General features: G+C 38.1%; 1 protein-coding gene across 1 annotated transcript; it reads left to right on the top strand.

The window, feature by feature from the left end:
• Nucleotides 1–4198: 4198 nt before the first annotated feature.
• nadka (NAD kinase a) lies at nt 4199–16411 on the top strand (the record flags this gene model as incomplete). The annotated part of the gene is made up of 11 exons (XM_079238812.1): nt 4199–4371; nt 6155–6238; nt 13587–13716; nt 13904–14012; nt 14130–14215; nt 14312–14414; nt 14519–14661; nt 15087–15186; nt 15469–15626; nt 15746–15828; nt 16264–16411. Exons 1-11 carry the CDS (start codon nt 4220–4222, stop codon nt 16409–16411), a joined length of 1296 nt encoding a protein of 431 aa, XP_079094938.1. The 5' UTR covers nt 4199–4219.
• Nucleotides 16412–17504: the final 1093 nt, after the last annotated feature.

Raw genomic sequence — 17504 nt, 5'->3', positions numbered from 1 at the left:
ATCCACTGTTGAATCAGCCTGGCTCCTCTGTACAGCTGTTACTACAGTTACTCTTGTTTTATGTACATCAGTGTATAAATGAATGTTCTAGTACTGCCTTTGTATCAAGTTACCAGAAGACTAAATATGAAAAGTTACGTAAGCCACCATTTAAGTTCCGAAATTGTTTTTTAAACACTTCTTTTTAAATCATCTTCACTTTCCTTTAAGTCCAGGAGTAAAATGCCTTAATAAAGACCATCTCTGTTATTAGTTTTCAGGTCAAACATCTCTGCCAGGTGAGAGATGCTCCCACTGGCATCAGTTGTTCACCAAAGCTTGTAGGACCTGTGAGAGTTGATGAATTGTGTTGGGAAATTATTCCCGTCTTTTACTGCCCTCTATTGGAAATAGGAACGACCATTAGCTAGATGTGTCTGAATATAAATTTTAATAAAGAGGATCCATTATATTTTATAGATTTATAAATAGATATATATTCCTTTAACATGCTGTAGCATCAGTTTTGTTGTGGAATTATGGATGGGATCAGGTTAACATCTGAGGAAAATGGTTTTATCAGTTCTTAATAAAACGTATCGGTATGCTTTTGTTGCAACAGGCAATTTAATTGCTTACACTATCTGCACTGTTTGGTTTACTTGTAATAGTGTTAAAATCAGTTTTGTATGTTTAAAATGTGACCCAAAACATTTAAACAACAGTCACATAATTTAGTTCACATGCATACAGCATGGGAATTAAACTTGTCTTGTTGCTGTGAAAATTGCTGCAAAGTTAACTGTATGGAAAATGTATGATACTAAGTTACTTCTACAATTACTTATAGGGTATTTATAGATTTGGAAACTTGTTCTGAGGACACTGAATAAAACCATATAATATGTACCCACATTCAGAAATTCCTGTCTATAACTAGTCAGAATGTTAACTTTTAAATAAAAAGTTTGTCACTGAAACAACTTTTTTAAATTATATACAGTTAATGAGTTGTCACAATACCTATAGAGATAATTATATGTTGGACCAAGTGGACAATAGATGCAAACACAAGTAGTTTATTCATAGTGTGGAAAAATAGAAATGTCAGCATGATGGGAACAAAACAAAAATAATCTGTTAACTAAAATGTGCAGATTTGAGAATAGAAACATTTTCCTAAAAAATAGTGTTTTTAGGAAAATTATCTAAAAAATGATACATCCTTTTGCTTTATCATTTTTAAGCACACACAGACACATATATGTGTGTGTGTATATATATATATATATATATATATATATATATATATATATATATAAATGTGTGTGTGTTGTTGACTTTCAAATAAAAATATTTTTTTTATTTTGATACCTAGCTGTAATCATCTTGCACTTACAACATAATTTTGCCACATACATTTAGAAGTAAAATTAGATGATGGTTTGAATTTGTTGTAGTGGCATAATAGAACAATAACAAAATCATCCCCTAGCTTGCACACATCAAAAAACAGTGATCATATTCAGACTAACAAGTCTTGTACAGAACGTACAAACCAAAATTTCAGAAAGAAGTTGGAATCATGTTTCAAATGAAAAAAAAACAAAAAAAAAACTATGTGAATATAAAAGCCCATTTTTGTTCCCAATACTGCAAAAAATGGGAATGTCAGGGAAAATATTTAAATTTGATGGTATCACTCAGTGGAAGCATGCCAACTGAAGTCTGGAAAATTAACTGGTATAAATAGAAAACAACTAAAGGAATATTTGACAATTAATCAGGTTAATACTGACTGACTTGAGTATTAATGAGAATTTCTGAAAGGCAGAGTCTCTCAGATGTAAAGAGTGGCAGAGATTCCCCTATCAGTTACAAACTGCATCTAAACATTGAGAAACTAGAGAATTGTTCTTCAGTGTAAAACTGTAAAGACTGAAGAATCGTACAGTGTACAATGCCAAAGGACTCAATAAATTAGGAGGAATCTCTGTGCATGCTACAAGAATGAAAGGTTAATACTGGACCCTCAAACGGCACTGTACAAAAAATAAACTATTTATGATTACTGGAATCACAGTTCACTGCAATCCACAGGTGTGGATTACAGCTCTGTCATGAAAAGACAAACACAATTCTTATTCTTTGAACAATCGTTTGTGAATACAATTCAGAAATACCGGCATCTTCTCTGCACCAAAGCTCATTTATAATGGTCTGGTAAAGTGGAAAATTGATCTGCGATCAGATTAATTAAAATGTTTTTTTTTGTTGTTTTTATTTTAAACAATAGACACTGTGGACTACAGAGGAGAGGGACCATCCAGTTTGTTATAAGAGGACAGTTCAAAAGTCTACAATTTTTTAATGGAAATGGGGTTGCAATAGTTCTTTAGGTTGGGCAACTTATACATCTGTTAAGGCACCATCAATGCTTAAAGGTACATGCAGCAACATACTGTACGCTCCCATCCAGGCTGTATTAGAGAAAACATTGCATATTTCAGCTGAATTCGTCAAATGGCTTTGTAAGAGAAAAGTCCAGGTACTGAACTGACCTGTCTGTAGTCCAAACCAAAATGTGGCGCATCCATAAACAAGAAATCTGACAATGAAGGCCCTGGATTGTTGCATAGCTAGAAACCTGCATTAGACAAGAATATGTGAATGCTCCTTTTTTTTTTAAAAATCACAATGTTCCCACTTTTGAGATGTGTTGTTGCTATCAAATTAAAAATTAGCTAATATTTCACAAAAATGTTAAAATAACTCAGTTTGAACATCTGGTTAGATGTGTATGCTGTATTAAAAATAAAACATGTATTTGCAAGTCATTGCATTAAGTTTATTGAATTATTCCAACATATCCTAACTTTTTCATAACTGGGATTGTACAGATTACATTAAAATGTTAAATTGGGAATGAAATGCCAGTGTTTATATCGCTTTTCTTTTGGGTGAGGTAGATGATTTAATGTAAAGCTAATAAAGACGATGATGGAAATGATGGTCTAGTTTTTAGTTGACCACATTACATTTGAAACCATAAAACTTGGCCAATAATTAAATAAGTTTCACAAAATGTCTTTAAAGTAACAGACAAAGAACAAACTTAGTTGTTTATGAAAATCCGATAGGAGACTTGATCGGATCGATGTTGAAATAAGTAGACTAATTTTGGTTGCGCGGTGTACATTTTTTCAGGCGCGCTCATAATCAGTGACGTCACTGACTATGAGCGTGCCCGATTAAATAATTATACACATAAATGTATTGAAATTTCTCCCTGGGATAAATTGAGTTTTTTTATGTTGGTTTTTTTTTCGATATATTGATGAGAAAAATTAGATAAAAATACTTCCAAACAGGGGAACTCCTCCATTCAGGCCCAATTAGCTCAGAGTAGAGACGTAAATAACGAGTTAGATGACAGAGCTGGAAATTCATGGGACCTCCATTGTATTTCACCACTTCTATATTTTGAAATGCACGCCAATTCACGATCCACGACACTTCGTCACCAGTTCACGTTGCACGTTCCGCTAGCGTGGCGTCTCACGTCATCATCGACGTACTCGAATCAGACGCTGTACAAGACATTTCCGGCATTGCTCGGCGCGCTACTCCGACGCCTCTTCACTGCGGGGTTCATCCATCACTACCGGTTTCTCTGTTGTCAAAAGGTACCATTTTTTACACTAATAACATTCTGTTAACATGACGACCTGTTTAGTTTGTCGACCAGTTCAGACAGTTCGACAGGAATATTCCACTACTAACCAGTAACCCTCGTCGGTGGAGGTCTTATTTTTTTTTATACTCTTTTGGGTTTGCAGTTAGAAATCCAGCTGGGCTGAACTAGACTGAGCTGGTAGCTTACTCAAACCTTGCATAAATTACGACCTACAGGCTGTAACGTGGGGAAAATAAATGAATAAATAAAGGAATTTACATGGTTGTGACAAATAGTTAATGTTTAAACTTCTTTAACTCAAGTAACAGCAAAGTTTGACAGAAAACACCTCAGCTTAACTTTATTTTTAATTCTATCTGGACTGATAAATAGTTGGAGTTACTTTCTAATCAATGTTTTTCGGGTTTTATATGTGAAATGGTGTTACTTGTTGTCAGCAGCTTAGTTTCTCTGTCTATTTAGCATTAGCTTGTTGGGGTTTGACTCCAGCTTCATGAATGATTGAAATGTCCTGACACTTTACTGGCAGCCTGGCTGTTGGAGATGGACGGAGGACAGGAGGTGCGAGTGGAGGCTGCTCCCTACAGCTTCTCCACATGTGATGGAGGAGAGGTCGCAGGCCGCAGCCTGCTTCGACGCAACAAAAAGACCCGCAGTTTAAGCACATCTTCCGCTAACAGCTGCTCGGAGTTCAGGTGAAATGAGACACGCAACCCTTGCCCAGTTTAAAGCGACATGCCTGCCTGTGTTGATTGCACTGTTTCTGTTTACACTTGCGTTAAAGAGACTTTTGAAAGCAGCCTTGTGACATGACCAGTGTTGCACCATTTGTAACATTTGTGGGGTTGTAGAGTCCCTTAATACAATTTAATGGAAGCAGAACAACTTTTGTAGATGTTGTAAGGGGTTTAAGTGTATGTGTTTGTTTTCGTAACCATGAGGTTTCTTACATGGGGAAGTCACTGAACAGACCACACTTGCCCAAGATGTTGAAATGAACTCCCACATAAACACTGCAATGGGGACTTTTCATAGATAGATAGATAGATAGATAGATTCATTCATTCCCATTGCTGAAATTCATATTGGGAATGAACAAGTTCCTCTCCTATCATCAGTAATTTGTTGTTTTCTTACAGGATTGTTACTTTGATAAACCCAATAAAGTGTGCATATTTGCTTGAAATTATTTATTTTTTTAAAGCAATGTTAGTTTAAATGTTTGATATTTTTTTGTTATGGATGATGCTGAAGACTGTAAAGCCAATAACTGCCTTACCATTATATATTGATCCTGTGATAAAGAGGAGTACAGGTTATGAAATAGAAAAGAGACTTTCTTAGAACCAGGTGTTGGATTGACATTTTTCTTCTCTGGCTGAGTGATGGATGTGCATACATCATTCATCTTCATTTAAGTAATTCATGTATTTCAGTCTCAAAAGTCCTTCGTTTTTCTTTTTCTGTTTGTCCGGTCAAATATTATGTAACCTAAAAGCAATCCTGCCCGCAATGTTTGGAAAAAGTGTTCCTTTCACAATCTGGCCAATGCATTTCACAGAGCTGTCTTGTGTTACCAAATTGTTTAAGCTGCTGTCACTAAAAATAGTTGCCTACTGTCATCCTAATCGTCCTGTTGTTTCTGGATTTATATCAAATACTAAAAATGGAGCTAAAAATGTAATAAATACTGTAGAACTGAAGATCTGATCCAAAATATCTGTTTTAGGTCCTCCTGAGCATCTGATACATTTCAGTTTTTAATTTCTATTACTGTTAACATAAAAATACTAATTAATGCAGCTTTAAGAAGTGGTAAACAGCAGATGGTGAATTTGCGGTCAGACTAAGAGGATTTGTTGGCTGAGTGATGTGATGCAGCATGAAGGCTGCATTTGTTCCATCAAAGCTCAGTATCGCCTAACTTTCACCCTTAACACACTTAGATTGTTTTAACGAAGTCTAATACACATCAAATGTTTTTGGAAAGTAGCTTAAAAAAACGGACTGAGGGTTTGTCAAACGTTTTTCGATCTATGACTGAATTTGTTTGAAGAGTTAGGGAAGGGCTTGACCAAGTGAAAGTACCAGACGGATTGTTCAGCATAAGCGGTTACAGAAGTTTGTTATACAATGTTGATCTGGAGGTTTCTCAGAACAAAGTCGCTTCAGAAATAACTTGGTGCGTGAAATTACTCATCAAAGCAGATAACAAATTAAAAAGTGATCAACTTGTCCTTGTTTGTATCTTACATGCAACTTATTTACCCTTTTTTAAAAATAAATGTTGAATAAGAAATGAAGATTGTATTCTACTTTACATAGAAATGCAATCTTTGGATGATCCCAGGATCTCCCATTGTTGAACACAGTTTAGATAGTCTTGTACTTTTCAAACTGTTTTTAAAGTTACTTTATTTGTATACATGATGAACAAGTTCCTGTTGAGATCTGAAAGTTTGTCTTTCTTTCTTTCAGGAGAACTCAGTCACTTCATGGTCCAAGTCCGGTCACCACGTTTGGCCCAAAGGCGTGCATGCTCCAGAACCCACATGCAGTAATGTAAGTTGGAAAGATACTTTCTTTTTTTTCTCCTCATCATCACTGGACAGTTTGTTTTCTTTGGTTTTTGCTACAGTCATGAGGCCATGTACAAAATCAAATGTTACTGTTGAATAAGACTTTGTCCCCAAAAAACATAAAAGAACTTGTGTGAGAGCTCATTGGGCCTGTGTTTGAGCAGAAGGTTATGTCGTGCACATTTTCATCACATCTGGTCATGGCTCAGTTGTTTTGTTCTTGATTTAAAAAGTGAAATTCATTTGTTGTTCCTTCTTTTAAGATCATACTAGTATTTATAGTTCTCTTGATTTGTGTGTTTTATGCAAAAACAAATTTGGTTGAATAATGAGGAAGGACCTGTGATAGTGTTCAGTTACGAGGTATACACTTATATATATTCTCTTAAATAAGCATCACAGCATGAAATTATCGTTCTTTGTGTAAAGAAACAACCTTTCTTCCTTCTTGAAGTCTTCTTAGTCTTCTTGCATTTCTTTGCTGAATCAGCCGCGCTGCGTGGTCATAACGGCCAGTGTGTTTATATCTGTTTACTGGTGTGTGATGGAGTCATAGACTGCATGTAAAAAGATGCGGGGCAGAAAGCCAAACTCTGTTGTCATGTTAAGGCTGTGAAGGTGCAAAATGTTATTCTATCCATTCATTTTTTAGTCTTACTCATCAAAAGTTCAGTTCAGTTTTTTCTAGGACTTTTAAATCAAACTGGGGGTAACATACATGTTAGCTTTAGACTTCTATGTTTTTGAGAGGGATCTGGCAGCAGGCCCCGCTCTCAGACCACCTCCACCACAGGAAGAAACAAAGATATTTCAAATTAAGTTACGTTATGGAACTGCAGAGAAGATTTTTCTCAATAAAATACACTGAAATTGGCCTGGCCCTGGGCCGACTGGGGCCCAAGGCAACGGGGAGTTTTGCCCCCCCAGCCCATGCGGCAAAATGTTTAACAAAACTGAAGCTACATAGCTCAGTCACGCAAACATTTTGTAACTAATGCACATATTCTTGTCTCTTTATTGACAAACAAATAAAAGTCACACAAACAATTAAACTAAAATGATAAATAGAGCAAAATAACACTTCTGAGGTTAGCGCAATAGTCCAGGGCAAGCAATGGCACAAGTGCAAATCTTCTAACAAGGTAAAAACGGTGAAATCAACATTGTAAACAGCTACAATAATGATACAACAAAATAAATATTACTTTTAAGATTAGTACAAAAGTCCAGGGTTAAAAAAGGCAAAAGTACAAATTGTAAAACAATCTGTAAACCGGCCTGTCTGTAAACCAGCCTGTCTGTATGCAATAATCTTATTGACCTCTCTACTGTGCACTCTGGGTTCTTCATTTAGATCTGCTTGCTACAGATCCAAATATTATTTTAATAACTGTTACATAAATACATCATAAAAAGTAAAAGTACTGCAGTTATCTTTTGTTTAATTAACTTCCATTCTTCACTTCCAGCCTCTTGTTAAGACAGCGCGGTGAAGCCTCTCTAGTAGCTTCTAGATGGGCTTTTTGTTGCTGCAAAAATGTTCTCAGCTCATCTAGACAAACATAAATTTCATAAATTGAGCAGTATGATTAAATAGCAGCAGCTTTATAATAAACAGACTAACAGTTGCATAAATACTGCAATTAGAAAATCATTGTCATATTAAACCTTTCCATTTTGTCATTTTGACATTATGTCATGCATGCTTTTCAGTACCAAGTAATTGTAGATTTCTATAGTAATGTTGTACAGATTTTGTTGTTATGGTACAAGCTAGCGTTATCCTTCTGGTTACATCAAAGTAAAAAGTAAACACATGCTGCATTAATGTTAATGAACACAGACAAACCTCTGCTTTGGGCCTGTTTATCCTCCTCTTCCTTCCTTTGTTTTCTGTAAGCAGCACTTGGTGGCTTGATGATTATCTTGTTGGCAACACAAACAGGTGACGTCCACATCTTCCATCAGTTTTATCATTACAGACCTGGACGCACCACTGCCCCCTCCTCCCCCCGCCCTTCTCTGTCACCTTGCCAACCCGCAGCAACCGCAGCAGGTGTCAGACAAGGCAAGGAGTATTAGTGTTAACTTGAAACTAATGTAACAGTCAAGAGGCTACTTTACTAATTCAAGCCTGATTGAAGCAATGGAAAACATTTTTGTACATTTATGAAATAAACTCAGTTTCATGTCTTAGATGTGCTTTAGTTCAGATTCTTAGTATCATAAAGACAGGTGACATTTCCTCATAAGAACAGGCATTTAAATCTCTCCTGTCAGACATTTAACTAGTTAATATAGTTCTTTATTATTTGTAATTTATCTTTTTTCTTTTCATTTTAAAGATGCAGTTATAGATGAGACCTTTTTAAAAGTTACTTCCAGTCCAACAAGCAAATTAAAATTCAAAGCGGTTTATTTTCAATAAATGGAGAAATATGCACCCAAAACAGCCCATTTCATAAAATCTGCATCCACATTAAATACAGCAAGCTCTGGCTCAGGTGGAGTTTCTCATAATTACCTCATCTGCAAACTTCCTTTTTTTTCTAAATTTCACAATTAATTGCTGTATACTTCTGCTAAACTGTCTGTTTTATGAGAACTCTTCTAGTAAAATAACTAGACATCCTCATGTCTTTTTCAAGTTTGAGAAGAGATGAAAAAAATATATTTGAAAACCTGTAGTCAGTCATGCATAACTTCAAGCCTTAAGCTTGTTGCATCCTCAACGATAAAGCCACTTTGTTCTTCCTCTCAAGGCTGCAATAACAAGAAATAATAATCTTTCATCTGATCCATCCCATGCTGTTGTTTCGGGTTTTTTTTTTAAACCTTTTATGCTGCTTTTTACTGTTTTAATTGTCTTGAGTGTGTTGTGATTTTGCGTCTTGGCCATGACTCCCTTGGAAAAGAGATCTTTGGATCTCAATTAGACTTTCCTGGTTAAAGATCTGTGAAATAAATAAATAATTCATCCTCCTAGAGAAGCTTAATCTGCAACGGGGTGGTGATCACTGCGGTGGCGATGTCTGCTTTTGTGTGCAATGAACCCTGTTATTTCATATTTAACTAAAAACTTAGTCTGCTTCAAGGCAGGTTGTGCACACAGCTGGGTCCATGTGTTTAAATGCATGTTGTTAAAATTTTCACACTTTCTCACCACCTTGATCAGCTGTTTTATGAAAACAGTTTGTTTTTCCTGCTTCGGCAAATATGCTGAAGCGGCACCTTTCCGTTTCAGGCGTTTGTGGTAACCACGCCCACCTCAAATGTCCAAATCGCCTTTCAAATAAAAACAAAAACATTCAGTTTTAAAAATGCAGCTCGCTGTTTGATGAACAACAACATATGAAAAATAATAATTTGAGCAGGTACTACAGGAAAATATCTATTTTTCAAATTTCAAGCTCGAGTTAAGCAACTAAAATGCTTGTTTTGAAAGTCGGAAAAGCTCAAATGTAACTTGTGAGAGTCTTGATTAAACTCTGAAGTCAAAATGGATTCATACTGCCTCTGAAAATACATTAAATATTTTAAACATAGGGATGTTCATTCAGACTCTATATTGTTTAAAACATAAGCTAACACACGCTTTCAGACTGTAAACATGGTGTTACTACTTGCATCATACACGCCTCATCAAAGACGCCTCATGTTACCACCAATACGTGGGACTAATTCATGAGCCAGACTCTTTTCCTCTGTTGTGCCACGATGGTGGAATGACCTCCCAAACTCTGTCCGCTCTGCAGACTCCTTGTCTGCTTTTAAGAGCAAGCTGAAGACTCTCCAAGGAGCACTTCCACACTTAGTTTAGCTATATTTGTCAGAGGAGTTGGAGAACCTAGCTCAGTTCTTTGCAACAAATATTTTGATATTAATTCTTTATATATTAACATAGATAATATTGTGGAGTGGGAAGGGAGAAAAACAAACAACAAAAAAGGCAGTAGCACTTCATGTAAGGACCTGCGTCCAACTGGACAGTCCACTAGCACCTTCCCATGATGTCCTCTACTATTTGATTTTGTGCTTGTGGTGTTAGCGCTTATATATAATTTGCTTTGGAGAAAAGCGTCTGCTAAATGACTGTAGAATAGAATAATTCAATATCATCCACATGGAGTTTCATCCACTAACCAAAACATTTATTTATGGTTTAATCCCATATTCCAACCCAGCTTGCTACCTTATTTGGGCCAGGTAGGTTTTAATTGGTCTGGCATTGTTTAGACTGTGTCTTCAGAGCATTACACCAGCCCCTTGACGTTTTCTGGTGCCAACCCGATCTAACACTTGACCTAGTTACACCTAGTTACACCTGTCATCGCGTAAGCGTCTCCCTGTGCTGTTTGTTTCAGGTCACAGTGTTTTAAGGCTTAACTTCTGCAAAGCTGCTATGCAGGTTAAAAGTAGTAAAACCAGGCTATCTTTGTTCCGCAGGTAAGGCAGTGGCTATTTTTGGCACAGGTTCCTTACATGAATGTTTCTATTTGTTTGTCCAGTGTGTGGTTGCTGTGGCGAGCTGGTATTAGAAAAGGTCATTTAACACCAAAAACAAAAATAAGAGTCATACTTTGTCCGTCTAATCTGGAAAGAAATCTCATGATGGCGTCATCCTGTTTGGCAGGGCGTGGTGGTGATACTAACAAGGTAGATGAACGCCGACTTGTTTCTGTGGGTTTTTCCTTCGGGTGTTTGAGTATGTGCACCTGTCAGCCTTGCTCCCCATTACGTGTCCCATCTTCCAGTTGGGTGTGCTGGCTCACTAAGAGCCATCTGATCATGTTTGTTTGTTCAATGCCACGCTGCTCATCTGCACTGTGACAACAGCTGGGCTGGGATCAGCTTAAAAAGTGAAATGGTGAAGTTCTTAGTCTTTTATTTGGCTGTAATATTTCATCCAGCCTTTGCTATCTCCTCCCCTTCTGATTATCTCACTTTCCCAAACACACACACACACACACACACACACACACACACACACACACACACACACACACACACACACACACACACACACAATGGGAACATCTGCAGGTCTGCTGAATGTGATTTGCATTACCAGACTACAGAGTAGCCAAAAATGAACACAGTATTGGGGAGAGAAGGAAGATAACTGGGCAGATTGACTTTACGTAATTAGAGAGTTAGAATTATTCATGGGAGATATTTTGCAGGTAAGACAAGGTTGTGTTGTTGCTCTCAGTGGATGTGGATATTGAAAAAGAATCAATCACAGGTTTTGTTTTGTTTTGTTTTGTTTTTTTAAAAAGTGAGAGAGCTGATTAGTGCAAGGATGTGAAAGTACTGATTGAAAAGATGCTGAAAACTGAGTTGTGTGCTCGACTATTATAGCTAATAATGTTGGTTTTAAAGCAGTTTTACCAAAGGACATCTAAATTTTATAAAATATTTGTGGCAAAAGGGTTATTTTACTGATATATATTAATAATCAAAACAGTAAATACTTTAATAATACCACCGTTAATGAGTGAATTTCTTTTGAGTCAAGTAATAATTTGCACGAGGAAAAATCAATGTCCTGTTACTGGACATAGGAAGCACTGCTGGTTTCCCATAAGACAAGTTTACATAATCACCGGTAACTTTATATCCACGCTGACTGAGGTAATTCAGGTAAAATACCTTTTGTGTTATTCTGAACAGAGTACTTTGACAAGCAGTTGTTGCAGAATTGTTTCGGTGAGTCACCTTTCCAAATAAGGGAAGCCCTTCCCTGGAGTGGACGGGTTCAGCCCTGCACACGGGCCAGGGCCAGGGATGTAGTCAACTTTAAGATGAGAGAGCCTTAACCCAGCAGCAGAATGCACAAGGAAGGTTTAGTGTTAAGTCCTCTCTGGGACAAATATAGCCACGGTGAGTCTTGGGTTTGTTAGTCTGATTACAGCGCAGGAAAGAGAGTCTCAGCCTTGCTCTGCCTCTCAGACAGCCAGTGGCAGACTTGCAGCATGACTATAGAGAAGAGAATTAGGTGACTGCTGTAAAATGTGTAGCATTTGAGGAACTGCTAGAAGCAGAATCAGCTGTTTCGGCACCGGGACAGAGAGCCCTGTTGTCCAACAGAGTGAGCCCGAAGCAGCGTCTTTGTGAAAGACACACAGCACAGCCATGAAGCTCAGCCAGTATGTACTGGAGGATGTTCCAGGGAGCCACTGCGAGAACAAAGTCTGGAAATGGTGAGAGAACTTCTTCATCTCATTGGCAAGCAATAGATATTAGCAGGCCTCCAGATGTTGGGACAGCTATGAGAAATGGTTAAATTTTAGTAACGTGGGGGGGTGGGAGCGATGTGGATAGTGGCTCCTGACCATATGGACATTTATCAGGTGTGGGTGTGTGCGTGATGTCAAAGGATGGCTGTAAAAGAGGAAGATCAGGGTGTGGGTTGGGGTTGTTAGAGAAGCTGAATGGTTGTTAAAATGCAAACAAATGTTTGCTTTTGTTTTCTTATAATGTTCCTGAGAACAGGTCCGCTCAGTTTCAGTGTGAGATGTTTTGTGTCTGTCGGTGTTTGGGTCACATACATTCAGCTCATGTTGATACGTTGGACTTAACAACCCAGTGGCAACCGCCTCTGTGACACTGGAAACTAAAAGTGAATTTAAAGCAGAAGAGTTGCAGCGTTCTGTGCATGATTGCGTGATGTTGGAAAGATTTTGTTGAAATTCTCTAAGTTTGATGTTGCACTCCTAAACTGTTGCATAAAAGCTACAAAAATACCTTACTGTATTTGAACTGTAGTACATTCAGTGACTTGATATGCATTATAAAGCTGGAACAAATAACATCCACAGCTATCTTAAACAGACGTTCAGATTGTTAATCATAGATTTAAACCCTGCAGCAGTTTCCAGTTTTAGCTTTTGTGGTGTTCCTCCTTTTGATTTGGATTCCCTTCAGCATGTAAAAAGTTAGTTTAAATGCTGTCAAAATGTCTTTGACTCAAAACATTTTCTTCCATGTTCTTCCTTCTGAAAAACACTTTGTTCCTGGTTTGGTTCTGTAGTTGTGTATTTTGATAATTATCTATCAAGGGTTCAGGTAAGGATCCTGAAGATGATAAAACAAAATTTTAAGCTGAGTCTCTAATTGGATAGCTGCAAAGCCGCCTTGTCTATGATGAACCAATGAATCCTCAGTTAGTTCCCAGATCTGCCATCACCTCAGGTTCGAGGTTCAAGCCCCAGTTCTTAGTTGATGTAAGACCTAAATCTAATTTAAGCTTCTAGCTTTTTTGTTTTGTGTTCGTTGGTAAATTTCAAAGTGTTGTGTGGTTTTTTTTTTGGTTTTTTTTTTGCATTCAGGCACATTCAGGACCCTGCCAGCCAGAAGCTGACGTGGAACAAGCCGCCAAAAAACGTCCTTGTCATTAAGAAAATCCGAGACGCGAGTCTGCTTCAGCCTTTCAAAGCACTCTGCATGTTCCTCACCGAGGTATGTCCACACAAAGAACCACCATCCCTCAACAACCGTGTGACAGGATGTACAACCTGATTTCAATATTAGCTTTTCTTTTCTAGTTCCTTTTTCTTTTACTTTTCACGCTCTCCATCATTCCTCACATTTCATTATAATACCCACACATTCTGTTAAGCATGTGGCTTGTTGTATGTTGTTGCAGGTGAAGAACATGATTGTTTATGTGGAGAAGAAAGTTCTGGATGACCCGGCTATTTTAGGCGATGAGAACTTTGGAGCCATAACGAAGAAATTCTGCACTTTCAGAGAAGGTACACACAAACACCTGCCATATGTTAGCAGCTCTATCAACAGCACTTTTATTAGATAACAAGATTTTTACTCTTTTTTTTTTTTTTTTTTTTTAAATTTTTTTTTTATTTTGACAGATCTTGATGACCTCTCCAATCGTGTAGATTTTATCATCTGCCTCGGTGGAGATGGAACTTTGCTGTATGCGTCTTCGCTCTTCCAGGTATTGATCCTGGAGTTCTCAGAGTCACTTTAAACTGAGAAGTTGCATATTTTTTACGCAGCAACATAACAAACTTCCTGCTGCCTTTCATTCTAGGACAGTGTTCCACCGGTTATGGCCTTCCACCTGGGCTCCCTGGGCTTTCTGACGCCTTTTAATTTTGACATTTATCAGTCACAGGTCACCCAAATTATTGAAGGTATTGAATGCTTAAGTATCATATCTGTCATCCATAGGCAAATATTCCAGTTCATAGGTTTAATAAGATGAAAAGTGTCAGAGATGAATATATTTATACTGTAGGTAACGCTGCCATCGTCCTGCGAAGTCGCTTGAAAGTCCAGGTGTTCAAAGAGAACTGGGAGAAGAAGGACAGCATTGATGAGAAGGGCATCACTCTGACCAATGGAGGCACTGAAAGTAGCTGCAGAGCCATGCAGTATCAGGTAATCGGCATTAATAGTCGCTCTGATTCTCTTGTTTTTGCTAAAAATGAGAACTTTCTGACCTTTCTAGAAAATTTCCTTTGGTTTGACAAACATGTTTAGTCTGCAGCTCAGGTGTTTTTAAAATAGGTCAACATACTTGAGAGTTTTGTCATCAGCCCCCAGCCACTCTTGCTCTCGTGCCTCAGGGTTTCTAACCTATTCTTGAAAAACAGCACGAACAATTGAAGACGTCAGTTATGTGTTGCTTAAACTACACATGACGATTACAGACCTGGTTTGGTATTTTTTCAGCAAACCAACAACCTGTTCTGAGTCCCTGAGGGACATCATGTCAGTAGTTCATATGTAGGAGATTTTGGCCCAAGCTAATGTGAGACTGGGTTGTTCTTCTGGCTGTGTGTGTGTGTGTGTGTGTGTATCAGGTGCTGAATGAAGTGGTGGTGGACAGAGGAACTTCTTCTTATCTTTCCAATGTCGACCTCTTCCTGGACGGACACCTTATTACCACAGTGCAGGGAGACGGTAAGTGAGCTTCCGACACTGCTGACACATCTCATCTATGCGGCGTGTTGATAACACTTTAAGGTAATCACGTTTCCTGGACTGGATAGGGCAGAGTTTAGACCACAGCTCTAGGCTGCTTTCACCTCTCAGGAATCGCTTGACTTTGTGCAGAAGTTTCTGGACTTTTCTGGTTTACACTTAGACAAGAAATGTTCCTATCTTCATGGAAACTTGAGTCACACTTGTTGGTTCTGTTGGGCAACTCGGGTGTGTTTTAAACAATGTGTGTGTCTACTTCAGGTGTGATAGTATCTACACCTACGGGCAGTACAGCGTATGCAGTGGCAGCAGGAGCTTCCATGATCCATCCCAACGTTCCTGCCATCATGATCACCCCTATCTGCCCACACTCGCTCTCCTTCAGACCCATCGTGGTGCCTGCTGGGGTGGAGCTGAAGGTACTCGCACATCTGGTTTGTCACAGAACATAAGCCAGAATTTGTGTTTGAAGAATGAGGATTTTTTTTTATTTTTTTATTTCCAAATGGCATGACAACATTTCTTTGCTGTTTGATAGATAATGCTCTCCCGTGATGCTAGAAACACAGCCTGGGTGTCATTTGATGGAAGAAAGAGACAGGAGATCTGCCATGGAGACAGGTTGGTTCACATGCCAAGCTGCTGAGCACACCAAAGCCGCACAAACACAGGAGCAATGTACATGTAGGAGAGTAAATGAAGCTGAACTGACTAATGGATAAGGCAACTCTTTCAGCAGCTGCCTCAACACTTACAGGCTTTGTTACATAACCTTATCAGCCTGTTTAATTGGCTTGAGGCCAGCAACATCCCCTAAGTCAGATCCACTGCCTTCTTTCAGATAACCTACCCAAGCATTATCCTCTTCCTTGTTCTCTTATAGAGCTGCCAGTATTTTTCAGTTAAAACCCTTTGTTTTCTCATAAGGAAGTCATTGTTCTGACAAAAGAGCTTCTGCTCTTTTGGTTTTTTATTACAAATGCCTGGACTTTCCTCATTCTTTGAGCTCATTGTAGAAAAAGCTTTCATTATGTCGCTTCTCCGCCCTTGTTGCAGCATTACCATCACTACTTCCTGCTTCCCCGTTCCCTCCATCTGCTTCCGCGACCCGGTGAACGACTGGTTCAAGAGTCTGGCCCAGTGTTTACACTGGAACGTGAGGAAGAAGCAGAACTACCTCAACTCGGAGGATGAGGAGTTCTGAGGCTCTTTGCGAAACACAAGCTTCAAGGTTTTCTCAAAAAGTCTACAGGACTTCTTAAATGAACTCAACCGCCCTCTTTCTCCATTTTTTGGGGTCTTTTGTGGATGAACTTTCTTACTGCTCTGTTCAAAACCGTCTGTCCATGTTGCCTTTCACATGCAGTGAAATGATTGCATGGAGAGTGTTTCTCTTCCATGTTGTAGTGGAAAAAGAGGCAAGCTATGAGCCCAGTGTAATAAATAAATATATATATATATATATATATATATATATATATATATATAATATATATATACATACACACACACACACACACACAATTGAATGTTGGGTAGCAACACTTGGTGAATCCACTGAAAGGATGCAGCGAGTTGAAAGATATGCTGGCAGAGTGATGAGAGCAACACTGCCTTGAACAAGTGTCAAATATTCTGACACTGCATAAAACCCATCCTTTAAGAGTAATATACCAAAACATTTCTTGGATTTATAATGTTGGGCACATAATTAGGCTGAAAAAAGTCTTTCCTTCAAAATCTTTGTGCTTTTTGTCATTAACAGACATGTAACAAAGAATTGAACATAATTGGATGTCATACTAATTAAATCTGAGCTGCAGTATAATAAGGATTTTAGATGATGTTCTTTTTTTTTCTTTTTTTTCTTTAAATGTAAAAAAAAATGTCTTCCTACAACTTTGCTCTGTGAAGGCAGTTCTTACATATTCAAACTGCTGTTTGTTTTTATTTATCAAGTATTCAAAAGGAAAAGTAACTCTTGAGTTGATCTCAAGCCAAAATGCACGAAGAGCCGGGTTCTTGATAGACGTGATCAGGTCTCCTCTGCACTTTTCATGTTTCAAACACCAGAGACACGTCTCCAACTCTAAAAACAGCAAATCAGACGTATTGTTCTTTCTCTACAAATGAAGGTGAAGCAGCACTATTCAGGAAAAATAAATCCAACTCCAGTCTGTTCACCAAATTGTTTTGTTTAAGGAAAAGTAGATGATTAACATTGCTGCAGGTGCATCCAGGGGTCCAACTGTACAGCCTGTGCCTTAATCCTGCTGTCATTAGTTCAAAGAAATGTT

This window comes from Telmatherina bonti (assembly GCF_933228915.1).
Source record: "Telmatherina bonti genome assembly, chromosome: 4".
Classification (NCBI taxonomy): Eukaryota; Metazoa; Chordata; class Actinopteri; order Atheriniformes; family Telmatherinidae; genus Telmatherina; species Telmatherina bonti.
This window is presented reverse-complemented; position numbering and strand designations above follow the sequence as displayed.